Raw genomic sequence first — 16,479 nt, forward strand, 5'->3', positions numbered from 1 at the left:
GGGTTGTGCAGTCTACCTTAGTGGTATTCAGCTGTGTGTGGTGCAGCCTACTTAGTGGTATTCAGCTTGTGGTGGTGCAGCCTACCTTAGTGGTATTCAGCTGTGTGCAGCCTACCTTAGTGTATTCAGCTGTGGTGCAGTCTACCTTAGTGGTATTCAGCGTGGTGCAGCCTACCTTAGTGGTATTCAGCTGTGTGCAGCACCTTATGATTCAGCTGGCTGTGGTGCAGGCTACCTTAGTGGTATTCAGCTGTGGTGCAGCCTACCTTAGTGGTATTCAGCTTGTGGTGCAGTCTACCTTAGTGGTATTCAGCTGTTGTGGTGCAGTCTACCTTAGTGGTATTCACGTGTGGTGCAGCCTACCTTAGTGGTATTCAGCTGTGTGGGGTCAGTCTACCTTAGTGTATTCAGCTGTGGTGCAGTCTACCTTAGTGGTATTCAGCTGTGGTGCAGCCTACCTTAGTGGTATTCAGCTGTGTGTGGTGCAGCCTACCTTGTGGTATTCAGCTGTGGGTGGTGCAGCCTACCTTAGTGTATTCACTGTGCTGTGGTGCAGCCTACCTTAGTGGTATTCATGCTGTGGTGCAGCCTACCTTAGTGGTTTCACTTGCTGTGCAGCCTACCTTAGTGGTATTCAGCTGTGGTGCAGCCTACCTTAGTGTATTCAGCTGTGGTGCAGTCTACCTTAGTGGTATTCAGCTGTGTGGTGCAGCTACCTTAGTGGTATTCACTGTGTGTGGTGCAGTCTACCTTAGTGGTATTCAGCTGTGGTGGTGCAGCCTACCTTAGTGGTATTCAGCATGCTGTGGTGCAGCCTACCTTAGTGGTATTCAGCTGTGTGGTGCAGCTACCTTAGTGGTATTCAGCTGTGTGTGCAGCCTCCTTAGTGGTATTCAGCGTGTTGTGCAGCCTACCTTAGTGGTATTCAGCTGTGTGTGTGCAGCCTACCTTATGGTATTAGCTGTGGTGTGGGCAACCTACCTTAGTGGTATTCAGCTGTGGTGTGGTGCAGCCTACCTTAGTGGTATTCAGCTGTGGTGTGGTGCAGCCTACCTTAGTGGTATTCAGCTGTGGTTGGTGCAGCCCTCTAGTGGTATTCAGCTGTGGTGTGGTGCAGCCTACCTTAGTGGTATTCAGCTGTGTGTGGTGCAGCCTACCTTAGTGGTATTCAGCTGTGGGTGGGTCAGTCTACCTTAGTGTATTCAGCTGTGGTGGTGCAGCCTACCTTAGTGGTATTCAGCTTGGTGTGGTGCAGCCTACCTTAGTGGTATTCAGCGGTGGTGTGGTGCAGTCTACCTTAGTGGTATTCAGCTGTGTGGGCCAGCCTACCTTAGTGGTATTAGCTGTGGCTGTGGTGCAGCCTACCTTAGTGGATTCAGCTGTGCTGTTGTGCAGCCTACCTTAGTGGTATTCAGCTGTTGCTGTGGCATGCCAGCCTACCTTGAGTGGTTCAGCTTGCTGTGGTGCAGCTCCAGACATGTAGAGCTGCCATTAGATGGCCTGTGCTCCAACAGCTCCATTTTGATTGGCCCAAGCAGTGGGCGTCAGGGGACAGGTACATGCGCAGTAGAACAGGTACACCATGTATCATAATACCACTGGGTTAACAGACAGGACACCTGTCACTAATACCACTGGGTTAACAGACAGGTACACCTGTATCACAACACCACTGGTTAACAGACAGGTACACCTGTATTATAAACACCACTGGGTTAACAACAGGTACACCTGATCACAACACCACTGGGTTAACAGACAGTACACCTGTATCACAACACCACTGGTTAACAGACAACACCTGTTCAAACACCACTGGGTTAAAAGACAGTACACCTGTATCACAACACCACTGGGTTAACAGACAGTACACCTGTATCACAACACCACTGGGTTAACAGACAGGTACACCTGTATCACAACACCACTGGTTAACAGACAGGTACACCTGTATCACAACACCACTGGGTTAACAGACAGGTACAACCTGTATCACAAACACCACTGGGTTAACAGACAGGTACACCTGTATCACAACACACATGGTTAACAGACAGGTACACCGTATCACACACCACTGGGTTAACAGACAGGTACACCTGTATCACAACACCACTGGGTTAACAGACAGTACACCTGTATCACAACACCACTGGGTTAACAGACAGGTACACCTGTATCACAACACCACTGGGTTACAGACAGGTACACCTGTATCATAACACCACTGGTAACAGACAGGTACACCTGTATCACAACACCACTGGGTTAACAGACAGGTACACCTGTATTCACAAACCCACTGGGTTAAAGACAGGTACACCTGTATCACCACACCACTGGGTTAACAGACAGTACACCTGTATCACAACACCACTGGTTAACAGACAGGTACACCTGTATCACAAACACACTGGGTTAACAGACAGGTACACCTGTATCAACACCACTGGGTTAACAGACAGGTACACCTGTATCACAACACCACTGGGTTAACGACAGGTACACCTGTATCACAACACCACTGGGTTAACAGACAGTACACCTGTATCACAACACCACCTGGGTTACCAGACAGTTACACCTGTATCACAACACCACTGGGTTAACAAGCAGGTAATGTTGTATGCGTCGGTCATAAGGGTTACTCACATCTTGGTTTCTGTCCGTCTCTTTGTCATAAGCCTATGACAGTACCTGAGGGCGAGCAACACAAAATCAGCATGGAGGTGATGATACATAAAACACGTGACAATTCACAACGAGTGTTTTGATGAGCATGTTGTTGTTAGCGGCTGTTGGATGCTTTAGTGGGAGACTTTCTGCAGCCCTACTCACTCTTCAGTAAAGGTTGTAAATTCCTGTAACTTTCCCAAAATTGACCGATCTTCCAGAAATCCTGATTGTAAGATTCCAGAATCAGGAGGAATCTGGAATTCCTCTAAAACAGATTTCTGAAAAAGGATTTTGGGAAAGTTGCAGACTGAAGTGAGGAGAACTGAGCTAAGGCAGAAACGAACATCAGATGAAAACAGTTCTGGTGAGCCGTCACATTATTGTAGAAAACGACCATCAGTTCTGGTGAGCCGTCACATTATGTAGAAACGACCTCAGTTCTGGTGAGCTGTCACATTATGTAGAAACGACCATCAGTTCTGCGTGAGCGTCACATTATGTAGAAACGACATCAGGTTCTGGTGAGCTGTCACATTATGTAGAACGACCATCAGGTTCTGGTGAGCTGTCACATATGTAAGAAACGACCATCAGGTTCGGTGAGCTTCACATATGTAGAAACGACCATCAGGTCTGGTGAGCCGTCACATTATGTAGAAACGACCATCAGTTCTGGTGAGCTGTCACATTATGTAGAACGACCATCAGGTTCTGGTGAGCCGTCACATTATGTAGAAACGACCCATCAGTTCTGGTGAGCTGTCACATTATGTAGAAACGACCATCAGGTTCTGGTGAGCTGTCACATTATGTAGAAACGACCATCAGGTTCTGGTGAGCTGTCACATTATGTAGAAAGACCATCAGTTCTGGTGAGCTGTCACATTATGTGAGAAACGACCATCAGGTTCTGCGTGAGCCGTCACAATGTAGAAACGACCATCAGGTTCTGGTGGAGCCGCACATTATGTAGAAACGACCATCAGGTTCTGGTGAGCTGTCACATTATGTAGAAACGACCATCAGGAATGTAACAGGTCTGGTGAGCTGTCACATTATGTAGAAACGACCATCAGGTTCTGGTGAGGCTGTCACATTATGTAGAAACGACCATCAGGTTCTGGTGAGCTCGTCACATTATGTAGAAACGACCATCAGGTTCTGGTGAGCTGTCACATTATGTAGAAACGACCCATCAGGTTCTGGTGAGCTGTCACATTATGTAGAAACGACCATCAGGTTCTGGTGAGCTGTCACATTATGTTAGAAACGACCATCAGGTTCGTGAGCTGTCACATTATGTAGAAACGACCATCAGGTTCTGGTGAGCTGTCACATTATGTAGAAACGACATCAGTTCTGTGAGCTGTCACATTATGTAAGACGACCATCAGGTTCTGGTGAGCTGTCACAATATGTAGAAACGACCATCAGGTTCTGGTGAGCGTTCACATTATGTAGAAACGACCATCAGTTTCTGGTGAGCTGTCACATTATGTAGAAACGACCATCAGGTTCTGGTGAGCTGTCACATTATGTAGAAACGACCATCAGGTTCTGGTGAGCTGTCACATTGTGCGTCATACTGTTGGCTGTGATCGGATGAACATTGAGGAAACACCCCCAAAAATGTTATTCCATTCATTCTTATAGGCTGTTTTAAAGCGACTCTCATCTCCGTTTTCCCCCACATGAGGAACTCTAATAGCAAAACAAAACAGTCCCTGGTTCTCTCTCCCTACGAGTCCTTCCTTTATTCCTCCCATCTCCTCCTCGGTCCAACTGGATGAGAAGATCTCAGGTCTCCAAAGCGGTTTTTTAGAAGGATGCGAGGAGAGATGATGAGAGATGAACAGAGATGAAAGGGTCTCCGTGTATTTAGCCTCTGCCATGGAAGGTGAGGTACGGTGGCTGGCAGGGGCATTATGCCGGACTTTATTCTGTTGACAGTCCTAAGAAGTGTTGTAAGACTCCAAATCAAGTTGTAGAAACATCTCAAGGATGATCAATGGGAACAGGATGCACCTGAGCTCAATTCCGAGTCTCATAGCAAAGGGTCTGAACACTTACGCTTCTTTTTATTTTTAATAAATTTGCAAAAATTGAAGCCCAATCAGGAGATAGATATTCCTCATCAACCTGGATGAAGCCTCTGTCCTGCCCAATCAGGAGATGTATAGTGTTAAATCTCCTCCCCTTTCCTCAGCCCCCACCAAGTCCGGTGAAAAAATGGCTCCTTTCCCTGTCGGCACAAGCCTCTCAGTAGACTTCAGAGGGGAATAACGGCTAACCAACAGTGTGTGAGTCTGTGTGTCTAGGCAGGACTACTCACTCCTCTGCCGTGTGTGTGTGTGTGTGTGTGTGTGTGTGTGTGTATAGTACTACTCACTCCTCTGCCGTGTGTGTGTCCTTCAGGACGTGTACGTAGATGAAGAGGGCCTGTTCATGTTTCCCCATCCGACCCAGCAGCAGGGCCCGCTCCTCCAGAAGACCTGACACAGACAAATGGCATGGCTAGATTGAAGACACCCAGGGTGGGGAAGCGTCATGGGACCAGCGTCGTTGCCAACTAGCATAGCTGGTCCCATTGCTTAAATGAGGAAGAATTATAAGCAAAGGGTTATGGGATATTAGAACTAGAGGTCGACCGATAATGATTTTTCAACGCCGATACCGATTATTGGAGGACCAAAAAAAGCCGATACCGATTAAATCGGCCGATTAATTTATATATATATATTTGTAATAATGACAATTACAACAATACTCAATTAACATTTTATTTGAACTAATACATAAATAAAATCTATTTAGTCTCAAATAAATAATGAAACATGCTCAATTTGGTTTAAATAATGCAAAAACAGTGTTGGAAATGAAAGTAAAAGTGCAATATGTGCCATGTAAAAAAGCTAACGTTTAAGTTCCTTGCTCAGAACATGAGAACATATGAAAGCTGGTGGTTCAATATTCCCAGTTAAGAAGTTTTAGGTTGTAGTTATTTTAGGAATTATAGGACTATTTCTCTCTCTACCATTTGTATTTCATGTACCTTTGACTATTGGATGTTCACTTTAGTATTACCAGCCTAATCTCAGGAGTTGATAGGCTTGAAGTCATAAACAGCCTAATCCCAGGAGTTGATAGGCTTGAAGTCATAAACAGCCTAATCCCAGGAGTTGATAGGCTTGAAGTCATAAACAGCCTAATCCCTTAACTCAGGAGTTGATAGGCCTTAAGTTCATAAACAGCCTAATCCCAGGAGTTGATAGGCTTGAAGTCATAAACAGCCTTAATCCCAGGAGTTGATAGGCTTGAAGTCATAAACACACTAATCCAGAGTTGGATAGGCTTTGAAGAGCCTAATCCCAGGAGTTGATAGGCTTGAAGTCATAAACAGCCTAATCCCAGGAGTTGATAGGCTTGAAGTCATAAACAGCCTAATCTCAGGAGTTGATAGGCTTGAAGTCATAAACAGCCTAATCCCAGGAGTTGATAGGCTTGAAGTCATAAACAGCACTGTGCCTCAAGCATTGCTAAAAGCTGCTGGCGAACACAGTAAAGTTTGAATGAACGTTTACGAGCCTGCTGCTGCCTACCACCGCTCAGTCAGACTGCTCTATCAAATCATAGACTTTATTAATAAACACACAGAAATATGAGCCTTTGGTCATTAATATGGTCAAATCCGGAAACTATCATTTATTCTGGCAGTGAAATACGGAACCGTTCCGTATTTTATCTAACGGGTGGCATCCATAAGTCTAAATATTGCTGTTACATTGCACAACCTTCAATGTTATGTCATAATTACGTAATATTCTGGCAATTAGTTCGCAACGAGCCAGGCGGCCCAAACTGTTGCATATACCTTGACTCTGCGTGCAATGAACGCAAGAGAAGTGACACAATTTCCCTAGTTTAATATTGCCTGCTAACATGAATGTCTTTCAACTAAATATGCAGGTTTAAAAATATATACTTCTGTGTATTGATTTTAAGAAAGGCATTGATGTTTATGGTTAGGTACATTTGTGCAACGAATGTGTTTTTTTTGTGAATGCGCTTTTGTTAAATCATCACCCGCTTGGCGAAGTAGGCTGTGATTCGATGATAAATTAACAGGCACCGCATTGATTATATGCAACGCAGGACAAACAAGTTAACCCAGTAATATCATCAACCATGTGTAGTTAACTAGTAATTATGTGAAGATTGATAGTTTTTTGGCTTACCTTGGCTACTTGCAGCACTCGAGTAACAGGTTGTCAGCCTGCCACGCAGTTTCCTCGTGGAGTGCAATGTAATCGGCCATAATCGGCATCCAAAAATGCAGATTACCGATTGTTATGAAATCGTCTCTAATTAAAATCGGTCGACCTCTAGTTAGAACCCTCGTCATCTTCAACCTAGGGGCACGGTGAGCACACGGCCAGGGATGCTAGCATACAGACATTAGCCTTTGGAGTTGACAAGACAACACAAACAGATCTGGGACCAGGCTAGGTAATGACCATAGGAGTTGGCAAGACAACACAAACAGATCTGGGACCAGGCTAGGTCTGACCATAGGGAGTTTGGGCAAGACAGCACAACACCAGATCTGGGACCAAGGCTAAGGTAATCAACATAGGAGTTGGCAAGACAACACAAACAGATCTGGGACCAGGCTAGGTAATGACCATAGGAGTTGGCAAGACAACACAAACAGATCTGGGACCAGGCTAGACACAGATGACATACATTTTACATGATGAGTTATTTGGCAAACACTCCTGAGCGACTTTCAACTGAAGAAGTCCAAAAGGGCCGTATGCAGAGCAGTCAGAGAGGACAAGACCAACAGTCTCCACCATGACCACTGGGGAATGGATGGCCAGGGACCATATCACCATACATGCCGATTCCATATGTATAGCGCTTCTCGCGACTCCATGTGCATTACGACTCCATGTGCATTGCGACTCCATGTGCATTGCGACTCCATGTGCATTGCGACTCCATGTGCATTGCGACTCCATGTGCATTGCGACTCCATGTGCATTGCGATCCTCATGTATCTATACGTATTGCGATCCTTTGGTAGTAGGTGCCAGGAACCGGTTTGTGTCAAGAACTGCAACACTGCTGGGTTTTTCATGTTCAACAGTCTCCCGTGTGCATCAAGACTTGTTCACCACCCAAAGGACATCCAGCCAACTTGGTAACTGTGGGAAGCATTGGAGTCAACATGGGCCAGCATCCCTGTGGAACGATTTCGACACCTTGTAGAGTCCATGTCCTGATGAATTGAGGCTGTTCTGAGGGCATTAGGAGGGGGTGCAACTCAATATTAGGAAGGTGTTCATAATGCTTTGTACACTCAGTGTTTGTCTGCTGCAGAGAGACAAGAGTCATGGAAATAAGTGCTGAAAACATGAAGGCTCACTTTTTCAAAAGAAGATGAAGAACAAGCTATAGGATGAACAATACTGGCGTTTCGGTGCAGGTACAGACAACTAGCGCTAGCTAATGCTACCTAGCAAGTACAAATCGATACTTTGAGAGTCAACATATCAATATATCGTCCAAAATAATATTGCAATATGTAACCGTATCGATTATTTCCCCACCTAACCATCCCATTCTTACCATCAAAGGGGAAGTCGCTGATAAGTCGTCCAGGCTCGTAGCTGGTAGAGACCTGCAGGAAACACAGAAGCTTGTTCCTAAACTCTCCCAGGTCCCCCTCTTCCTTCCCAGCAGCCACTGCAGGAACCCCTACAGGACAGGAAGCAGAAAAAGACAGATCCCAGCTGTGGAGTACCTCAGGGCAGTGTGCTAGGGCTACTTCTTTTTTCTGTTATAGATCAATGATACTAGATATTCCTTAGGCCCCCCCAAAACAATGTTGTCAGCTTTCTCTGGCTGATAACAGGCCTCCAGTAGTGTGTATAGTCATCCCCAAGCGTAGTAGTAGTAGTAGTAGTAGTGGTAGTGGTGGTGGTATTAGGTCTTACCCTCGGGCAGGGCGTTGAGGTACTGCTTCATGAGCCCCTGGACCCTCTCCAGGTACAGCTGAATGAGGACGTTATGGAACTCAGGTCCCGTGTCCTCCCAGATGTGTATGATGTGTTCCAGGTAGGGGACAGCCAGCTCCTTAAACCCCTCCCTCAGGAAGTTCAGGACCTTGTCTCTGGGAAGGGTCTCTACCTCCGTGAGGTCCTCAGTGAAGATCTGGGGCAGACACACACAATATGTATGACGAATATTGATAGTGAATGTATTTTAGTAAGTACACTACAGGTCCAAAAGTATGTGGACACCCCTTCAAATTAGTGGATTCGGCTATTTCAGCCACACCTGCTGCTGACAGGTGTATAAAATCGAGCACACATGCAATCTCCATAGACAAACAATGTCAGTAGAATGACCTTACTGAAGAGCTCAGTGACTTTCAACATGGCACCGTCATAGGATGCCACCTTTCCAACAAGTTAGTTTGTCAAATGTCTGTCCTGCTAGAGCTGTCCCGGTCAACTGTAAGTGCTGTTATTGTGAAGTGGAAACTTCTAGAAGCAACAACGGCTCAGTCGCTTAGGTGTAGGGCCACACCAGCTCACAGAACGGGAGCGCCGAGTGCTGAAGCGCGTAAAAAGCATCTGTTCTCGATTCCAACACTGACTACCGAGTTCCAAACTGCCTCTGGAAGCAACGTCAGCACAATAACTGTTTGTCTGGAGCATCGTGAAATGGGTTTCCATGGCTGAGATCACCAAGCCTAAGATCACCATGCGCAATGCCAAGCGTCGGCTGGAGTGATGTAAAGCTCGCTGCTATTGGACTCTGGAGCAGTGGAAACACGTTCTCTGGGGTACCGAATCAAGCTTCACCATCTGACAGTCTGACAGATGAATCTGGGTTTGGCGAATGCCAGGAGAACGCTACCTGCCCCAATGCATAGTGCCAACTGTAAAGTTTGGTGGAGGAGGAATAATGGCCTGGGGCTGTTTTTCATGGTTGGGGCCCCTTAGTTCCAGTGAAGGTAAATCTTAACGCTACAGCATACAATGACATTCTAGACGATTCTGTGCTTCCAACTTTGTGGTAACAGTTTGGGGAAGGCCCTTCCCTGTTACACCATGACAATGCCCCAGTACACAAAGCGAGGTCTATACAGAAATGGTTTGTCAATATTGGTGTGGAAGAACTTGACTGGCATGCAAAGAGCCCTGACCTCAACCCCATCGAACACATTTGGGATGAATTGGACCACCGACTGTGATCCAGGCCTAATCGCCTAACATCAGTACCCGACCTCATTAATGCTCGTGGGAATGGAAGCAATTCCCCGCAGCAACGTTCCAACAAACAGTGCAGTCAACTAGGGTAGGCAAAGACAGTTCCAACTCCTGACAATCCCGTCTCACCTTGAGTCCGTCCTCAGCACAGATCTTCAGAACCCAGGGAGAGAACTCGAAGATAATGACCAGATTCTCCATCCCTGACAAGATATAATAGAGATGATTAATGGTATGCTCAGAGAGGACAGGGTTTGGGCGTGTGAGAATGGTAGAAAGGTTACAGGATACTCATATGGTGCTATATCTACTGTGGTGTTCTCTTTGTTAGTGCCGTCATACACACTTCAACTCTGCTGTGTGGAAAGCCTATTGTAAGTCTCAATCCTAGTGTTTATTTGGATGTTTAAGTTGATGTTGGGGGGTTAACTCACCCAGTCTCTGGAGGTACTGCACCGTCCTCTCATGTCCCTTTAGAGGAGAGTTAGCCTTGGTGGACTGATCCAACAACACCTGCAGGGCTGGGGGAGGAAGAGAGGGACGTTAGCCTTGTGGACTGATCCAACAACACCTGAAGGGCTGGGGGAGGAAGAGAGGAGAGTTAGCTTTGGTGGACTGATCCAACAACACCTGCAGGGCTGGGGGAGGAAGAGAGGAGAGTTAGCCTTGGTGGACTGATCCAACAACACCTGCAGGGCTGGGGGAGGAAGAGAGGAGAGTTAGCCTTGGTGGACTGATCCAACAACACCTGTAGGGCTGAGGGAGGAAGAGAGGAGAGTTAGCCTTGGTGGACTGATCCAACAACACCTGCAGGGGAGGAAGAGAGGAGCGCACACAGGGTCAGGAAGTGGTGTGGAGGAAGAGAAACGAGGGAGAGAATGCAGAACAAAAGGGCATGTGTCGCTTGTCTGCGAGTAAATAATACAATTCAGACAATAATAATATCAATTGTCTGGACTAGAAAGAAAAAAAAGAAATCACCAAATGTAGAGGTTTGCGGGGACGACAATTGCTCATCAATCGGATTGCACAACTTCTTTGGTTAACGACTTCTCTGCGGAACAAGGGTCCAAGACTTCACTACTCCTTCTTCAATGAATCACGCTACATGTTGATTTAGGCTACCTAGCTATAGACTGCTACATGTTGATTTAGGCTACCTAGCTATAGACTGCTACATGTTGATTTAGGCTACCTAGCTATAGACTGCTACATGGTGATTTAGCGTACCTAGCTATAGACTGCTAACATGTTGATTAGGCTACCTAGCTATAGACTGCTACATGGTGATTTAGGCTCCTAGCTATAGACGCTACATGTTGATTTAGGCTACTAGCTATAGACTGCTACATTGTGATTTAGGCTACCTAGCTATAGACTGCTACATGTTGATTTAGGCTACCTGCTATAGACTGCTACATGTTGATTTAGGCTACCTAGCTATAGACTGCTACATGTTGATTTAGGCTACCTAGCTATAGACTGCTACATGTTGATTTAGGCTACCTAGCTATAGACTGCTACATGTTGATTTAGGCTACCTAGCTATAGACTGCTACATGTTGATTTAGGCTACTAGCTATAGACTGCTACATGTTGATTTAGGCTACCTAGCTATAGACTGCTACATGTTGATTTAGCTACCTAGCTATAGCTGCTCATGATTTAGGCTACCTAGCTATAGACTGCTACATGTTGATTTAGGCTACCTAGCTATAGACTGCTACATGTTGATTTAGGCTACCTAGCTATAGACTGCTACATGTTGATTTAGGCTACCTAGCTATAGACGCTACATGTTGATTTAGGCTACCTAGCTATAGACTGCTACATGTTGATTTAGCGTACCTAGCTATAGACTGCTACATGTTGATTTAGGCTACCTAGCTATAGACTGTACCTGATTGATTAGGCTACCTAGCTATAGACTGCTACATGTTGATTTAGGCTACCTAGCTATAGACTGCTACATGTTGATTTAGGCTACCTAGCTATAGACTGCTACATGTTGATTTAGGCTACCTAGCTATAGACTGCTACATGTTGATTTAGGCTACCTAGCTATAGACTGCTACATGTTGATTTAGGCTACCTAGTATAGACTGCTACATTGTTGATTTAGGCTACCTACCTATAGACGCTACAGTCTACATTTGATTTAGTCTACCTAGCTATAGACTGCTACCATTCTCGTGTGATTTAGTCTACCTAGCTATAGACTGCTACAGTCTACGTGTTGATTTAGTCTACCTAGCTATAGACTGCTACATTCTACGTGTTGATTTAGTCTACCTAGCATAGACTGCTACAGTCTACGTGTTGATTTAGTCTACCTACCTATAGACCGCTACAGTCTACCTACCTATAGACCGCTACAGTCTACTACCTATAGACCGCTACAGTCTACCTACCTATAGACCGCGTACAGTCGACCTACCATAGACCGCTACAGCTACCTACCTATAGACCGCTACAGTCTAACCTACCTATAGACCGCTCAGTCTACCTACCTATAGAACCGCTCAGTCTACCTACCTATAGACCGCTACAGTCTACCTACCTATAGACCGCTACAGTCTACCTACCTATAGACCGCTACGTTACCTACATAGACCGCTACAGTCTACCTACCTATAGACCGCTACAGTCTACCTACCTTAGACCGCACAGTCTACTACCTATAGACCGCTACAGTCTACACCTATAGACCCGCTACAGTCTACCTACTATAGACCGCTACAGTCTACCTATCCATAGACCGCTACAGTCTACCTACCTATAGACGCTACAGTCTACCACCTATAGACCGCTACAGTCTACCTACCTATAGACCGCTACAGTCTACCTACTATAGACCGCTACAGTCTACTACCTATAGACCGCTACAGTCTACCTACTATAGACCGCTACAGTCTACCTACCTATAGACGCTACAGTCTACCTACCTATAGACCGCTACAGTCTACCTACTATAGACCGCTACAGTCTACCTACCTATAGACCGCTACAGTCTACCTACCTATAGACGCTACAGTCTACCTACCTATAGACCGCTACAGTCTACCTACCTATGACCGCTACAGTCACCTACCTATAGACGCTACAGCTCTACCTACCTAACGACGCTACAGTCTACCTACCTACAGACCGCTACAGTCTACCTACCTAAGACGCGTACAGTCTACCTACCTTACAGACCGCTACAGTCTACCTACCTACAGACCGCTACAGTCTACCTACCTAAGACCGCTACAGTCTACCTACCTAAACCCGCTAACAGTCCTAACCCCTACCTAAGACCGCTACAGTCTACCTACCTATAGACCGCTACAGTCTACCTACCTATAGACCGCTACAGTCTACCTACCTATAGACGCTACAGTCTACCTACTATAGACCGCTACAGCTACCTACCTATAGACGCTACAAGTCTACCTACCTATAGACCGCTACAGTCTACCTACCTATAGACCGCTACAGTCTACCTTACCTATAGACCGCTACAGTCTACACTACCTATAGACCGCTACAGTCTACGCTTACCTATAGACGCACAGTCTACCTACCTATAGACCGCACGTCTACCTACCTATAGACGCTACAGTCTACCTACTATAGACCGCTACAGTCTACCTACCTATAGACCGCTACAGTCTACCTACCTATATAGACCGCTACAGTCTACCTACCTATAGAGACGCTACAGTCTACCTTACCTTAGACCGCTACAGTTCTACCTACCTATAGACCGCTACAGCTCTACCCTACCTAATAGAACCGCTAGCAGCTACCTACCTATAGACCGCTACAGTCTACCTACCTACAGACCGCTACAGTCTACCTACCTATAGACCCTCAGTCTACCTACCTATAAGACGCGCTACAGTCTACCTACCTATAGACTGCTACAGTCTACCTACCTATAGACTGCTACAGTCTACCTACCTATAGACTGCTACAGTCTACATGTTGATGTTCAGTCTGGAACAACAGGCCATTAAAACAACATACTAACTCTAAATCAGTCTGGAACAAGCCAGGTAGCCTCAGAAGGAACAAAAATGAATTATTTAGGCCAGATTATTATTATTTCAAGGCCTTTTAAGAAAATAAATGATGAAGCATTTGTGACACATTACAGACTGTTGGAAAAGCATTCCAGGTGAAGCTGGTTGAGAGAATGCCAAGATTGTGCAAAGCTGCCATCAAGGCAAAGGGTGGCTACTTTGAAGAATCTCAAATATAAAATATATTTTGATTTGTTTAACACTTTTTTAGTTACTACATGATTCCATATGTGTTATATCATAGTTTTATGTCTTCACTATTATTCTACAATGTAGAAAATAGTAAAAAAAATCTAATAAAAACCCTTGAATGAGTAGGTGTGTCCAAACTTTTGACTGGTAGTGTAGTTGTCGTGTTAGTATTCTTCAAACACACCCACAATGAGAGCGTGAAGCATGGAGGAGGAGGTGTGATGGTGCTCACTACCTTTCTGATGCAGGCCCTTCTTCTCATAGAGGATGATGAGCTGCCTGTGTAAACGTTGCCATAGCGACAACGCTCATTACCTTTGAAGCATGGAGGAGGTGGTGTGATGGTGCTCATTACCTTTCTGATGCAGGCCCTTCTTCTCATAGAGGATGATGAGCTCGCTGTACTTGTGGGCCTTCTTCAGGATGTACTCACTCTCCTCAATGTGACAGTGGTTATTATCCAGACGCAACAGAGGGGACACCAGGGCCACGTTGGTCTGGAGAGAGGAGAGAGAGACTAGATTAACACAGGGGACACGTTGGTCTGGAGAGAGGAGAGAGACACTAGATTAAACATAAGCAATATAAAACTCATCTTATTTCTGAAGAAGGACTAAGGAATGAGTTTGTTGAGCTGGTTTTAGGGACACAGATGAAGACTGGTCCTGGACTAAAAGAGAGAGCTTCTCAGTCCAGGACTAGTCTTACATCATTGTCCAGGAAACTGACCCTTTGAGGCTATACGCATAAACAGGTGTAAATGGGACACAGAGGTTGTACACTGCAGGTAGCATTACAATGGAATGGGAGTACGTCTGAGGGATCCATGCGTACATTAAGGTAGCATACAATGGAATGGGGAGTACGTCTGAGGGATCCATGCGTACATTAAGGTAGCATTACAATGGAATGGGAGTACGTTGAGGGATCCTTCGTACATTAAGGTAGCATTACAATGGAATGGGGAGTACGTCTGAGGGATCCATTCGTACATATATGGTAGCATTACAACGGAATGGGAGGATACGTCTGAGGGATCCATACGTACATGCAGGTAGCATTACAACGGAATGGGAGTACGTCTGAAGATCCATACGTACATTAAGGAGCATTACAATGGAGATGGGAGTACGTCTGAGGATCCATGCGTACATTAAGGTAGCATTACAATGGAATGGGGAGTACGTCTGAGGGATCCATGCGTACATTAAGGTAGCATTACAATGGAATGGGGAGTACGTCTGAGGATCCATCGTACATTAAGGTAGCATACAATGGAATGGGGAGTACGTCTGAGGATCCATTCGTACATTATGTAGCATTACACGGAATGGGGAGTACGTCTGAGGGATCCATACGTACATGCAGGTAGCATTACAACGGAATGGGGAGTACGTCTGAAGGATCCATACGTACATTAAGGTAGCATTACAATGGAATGGGAGTACGTCTGAGGGATCCATTCGTACATTATGGTAGATTCAAAGGAATGGGGAGTACGTCTGAGGGTTCATACGTACATTAAGGTAGCATTACAACGGAATGGGGAGTACGTCTGAAGGATCCATACGACATTAAGGTAGCATTACAAAGGAATGGGGAGTACGTCTGAAGGATCCATACGTACATTAAGGTAGCATTACAAAGGAATGGGGAGTACGTCTTGAGGGATCCATTCGTACATTAAGTAGCATTACAAAGGAATGGAGTACGTCTGAGGGATCCATACGTACATTAAGGTAGCATTACAAAGGAATGGGAGTACGTCTGAAGGATCCATACGTACATTAAGGTAGCATTACAAAGGAATGGGGAGTACGTCTGAGGATCCATTCGTACATTAAGGTAGCATTACAAAGGAATGGGGAGGTACGTCTGAGGGATCCATACGTACATTAAGGTAGCATTACAAAGGAATGGGGAGTACGTCTGAAGGATCCATACGTACATGCAGTAGCATTTGAGCACTGGTGTCGATGATCTGCAGGAGTTTCTTCCTGCTCTTGATGGTGGGAATTCCTTCCATGAGGGAGACGGGGTGACGGGTTCGAGTCATTCAGCTGCTTCACCAGGTGACTGCGTTTCTGGAACACACGTCAAATCATGGGTTTCTCTGGCCGTAAAGGGGCTGAGGTGGGGGGCATATGTTGCAGGAATATTTAAGGAGACCTTTTAGAGGTCCCTAATCTTGGCGGTGAGAGAGTATTGAGGATTTTAAGCTAATTTCCTGAAATTCTATGCATTTTGCCATGATTCTGTGTTAT

At 45.6% G+C, this 16,479-nt stretch overlaps 1 protein-coding gene across 1 annotated transcript in view; it reads right to left on the reverse strand.

Annotated features, from left to right (window-relative positions):
* vps39 (VPS39 subunit of HOPS complex) overlaps positions 1-16,479 on the reverse strand; it is a 61,547-nt gene that overhangs the window by 8,656 nt on the left and 36,412 nt on the right. Inside the window, 9 exon segments of the mRNA XM_070446754.1 lie at positions 5,066-5,168; positions 8,308-8,436; positions 8,676-8,892; positions 10,086-10,159; positions 10,391-10,477; positions 14,571-14,712; positions 15,264-15,272; positions 16,164-16,254; positions 16,256-16,299. Of these exon segments, the coding sequence (XP_070302855.1) occupies positions 5,066-5,168; positions 8,308-8,436; positions 8,676-8,892; positions 10,086-10,159; positions 10,391-10,477; positions 14,571-14,712; positions 15,264-15,272; positions 16,164-16,254; positions 16,256-16,299 (896 nt within the window).

The sequence above is a fragment of the Salvelinus sp. IW2-2015 genome, linkage group LG14 (genome assembly GCF_002910315.2).
Source record: "Salvelinus sp. IW2-2015 linkage group LG14, ASM291031v2, whole genome shotgun sequence".
Taxonomy (NCBI): domain Eukaryota; kingdom Metazoa; phylum Chordata; class Actinopteri; order Salmoniformes; family Salmonidae; genus Salvelinus; species Salvelinus sp. IW2-2015.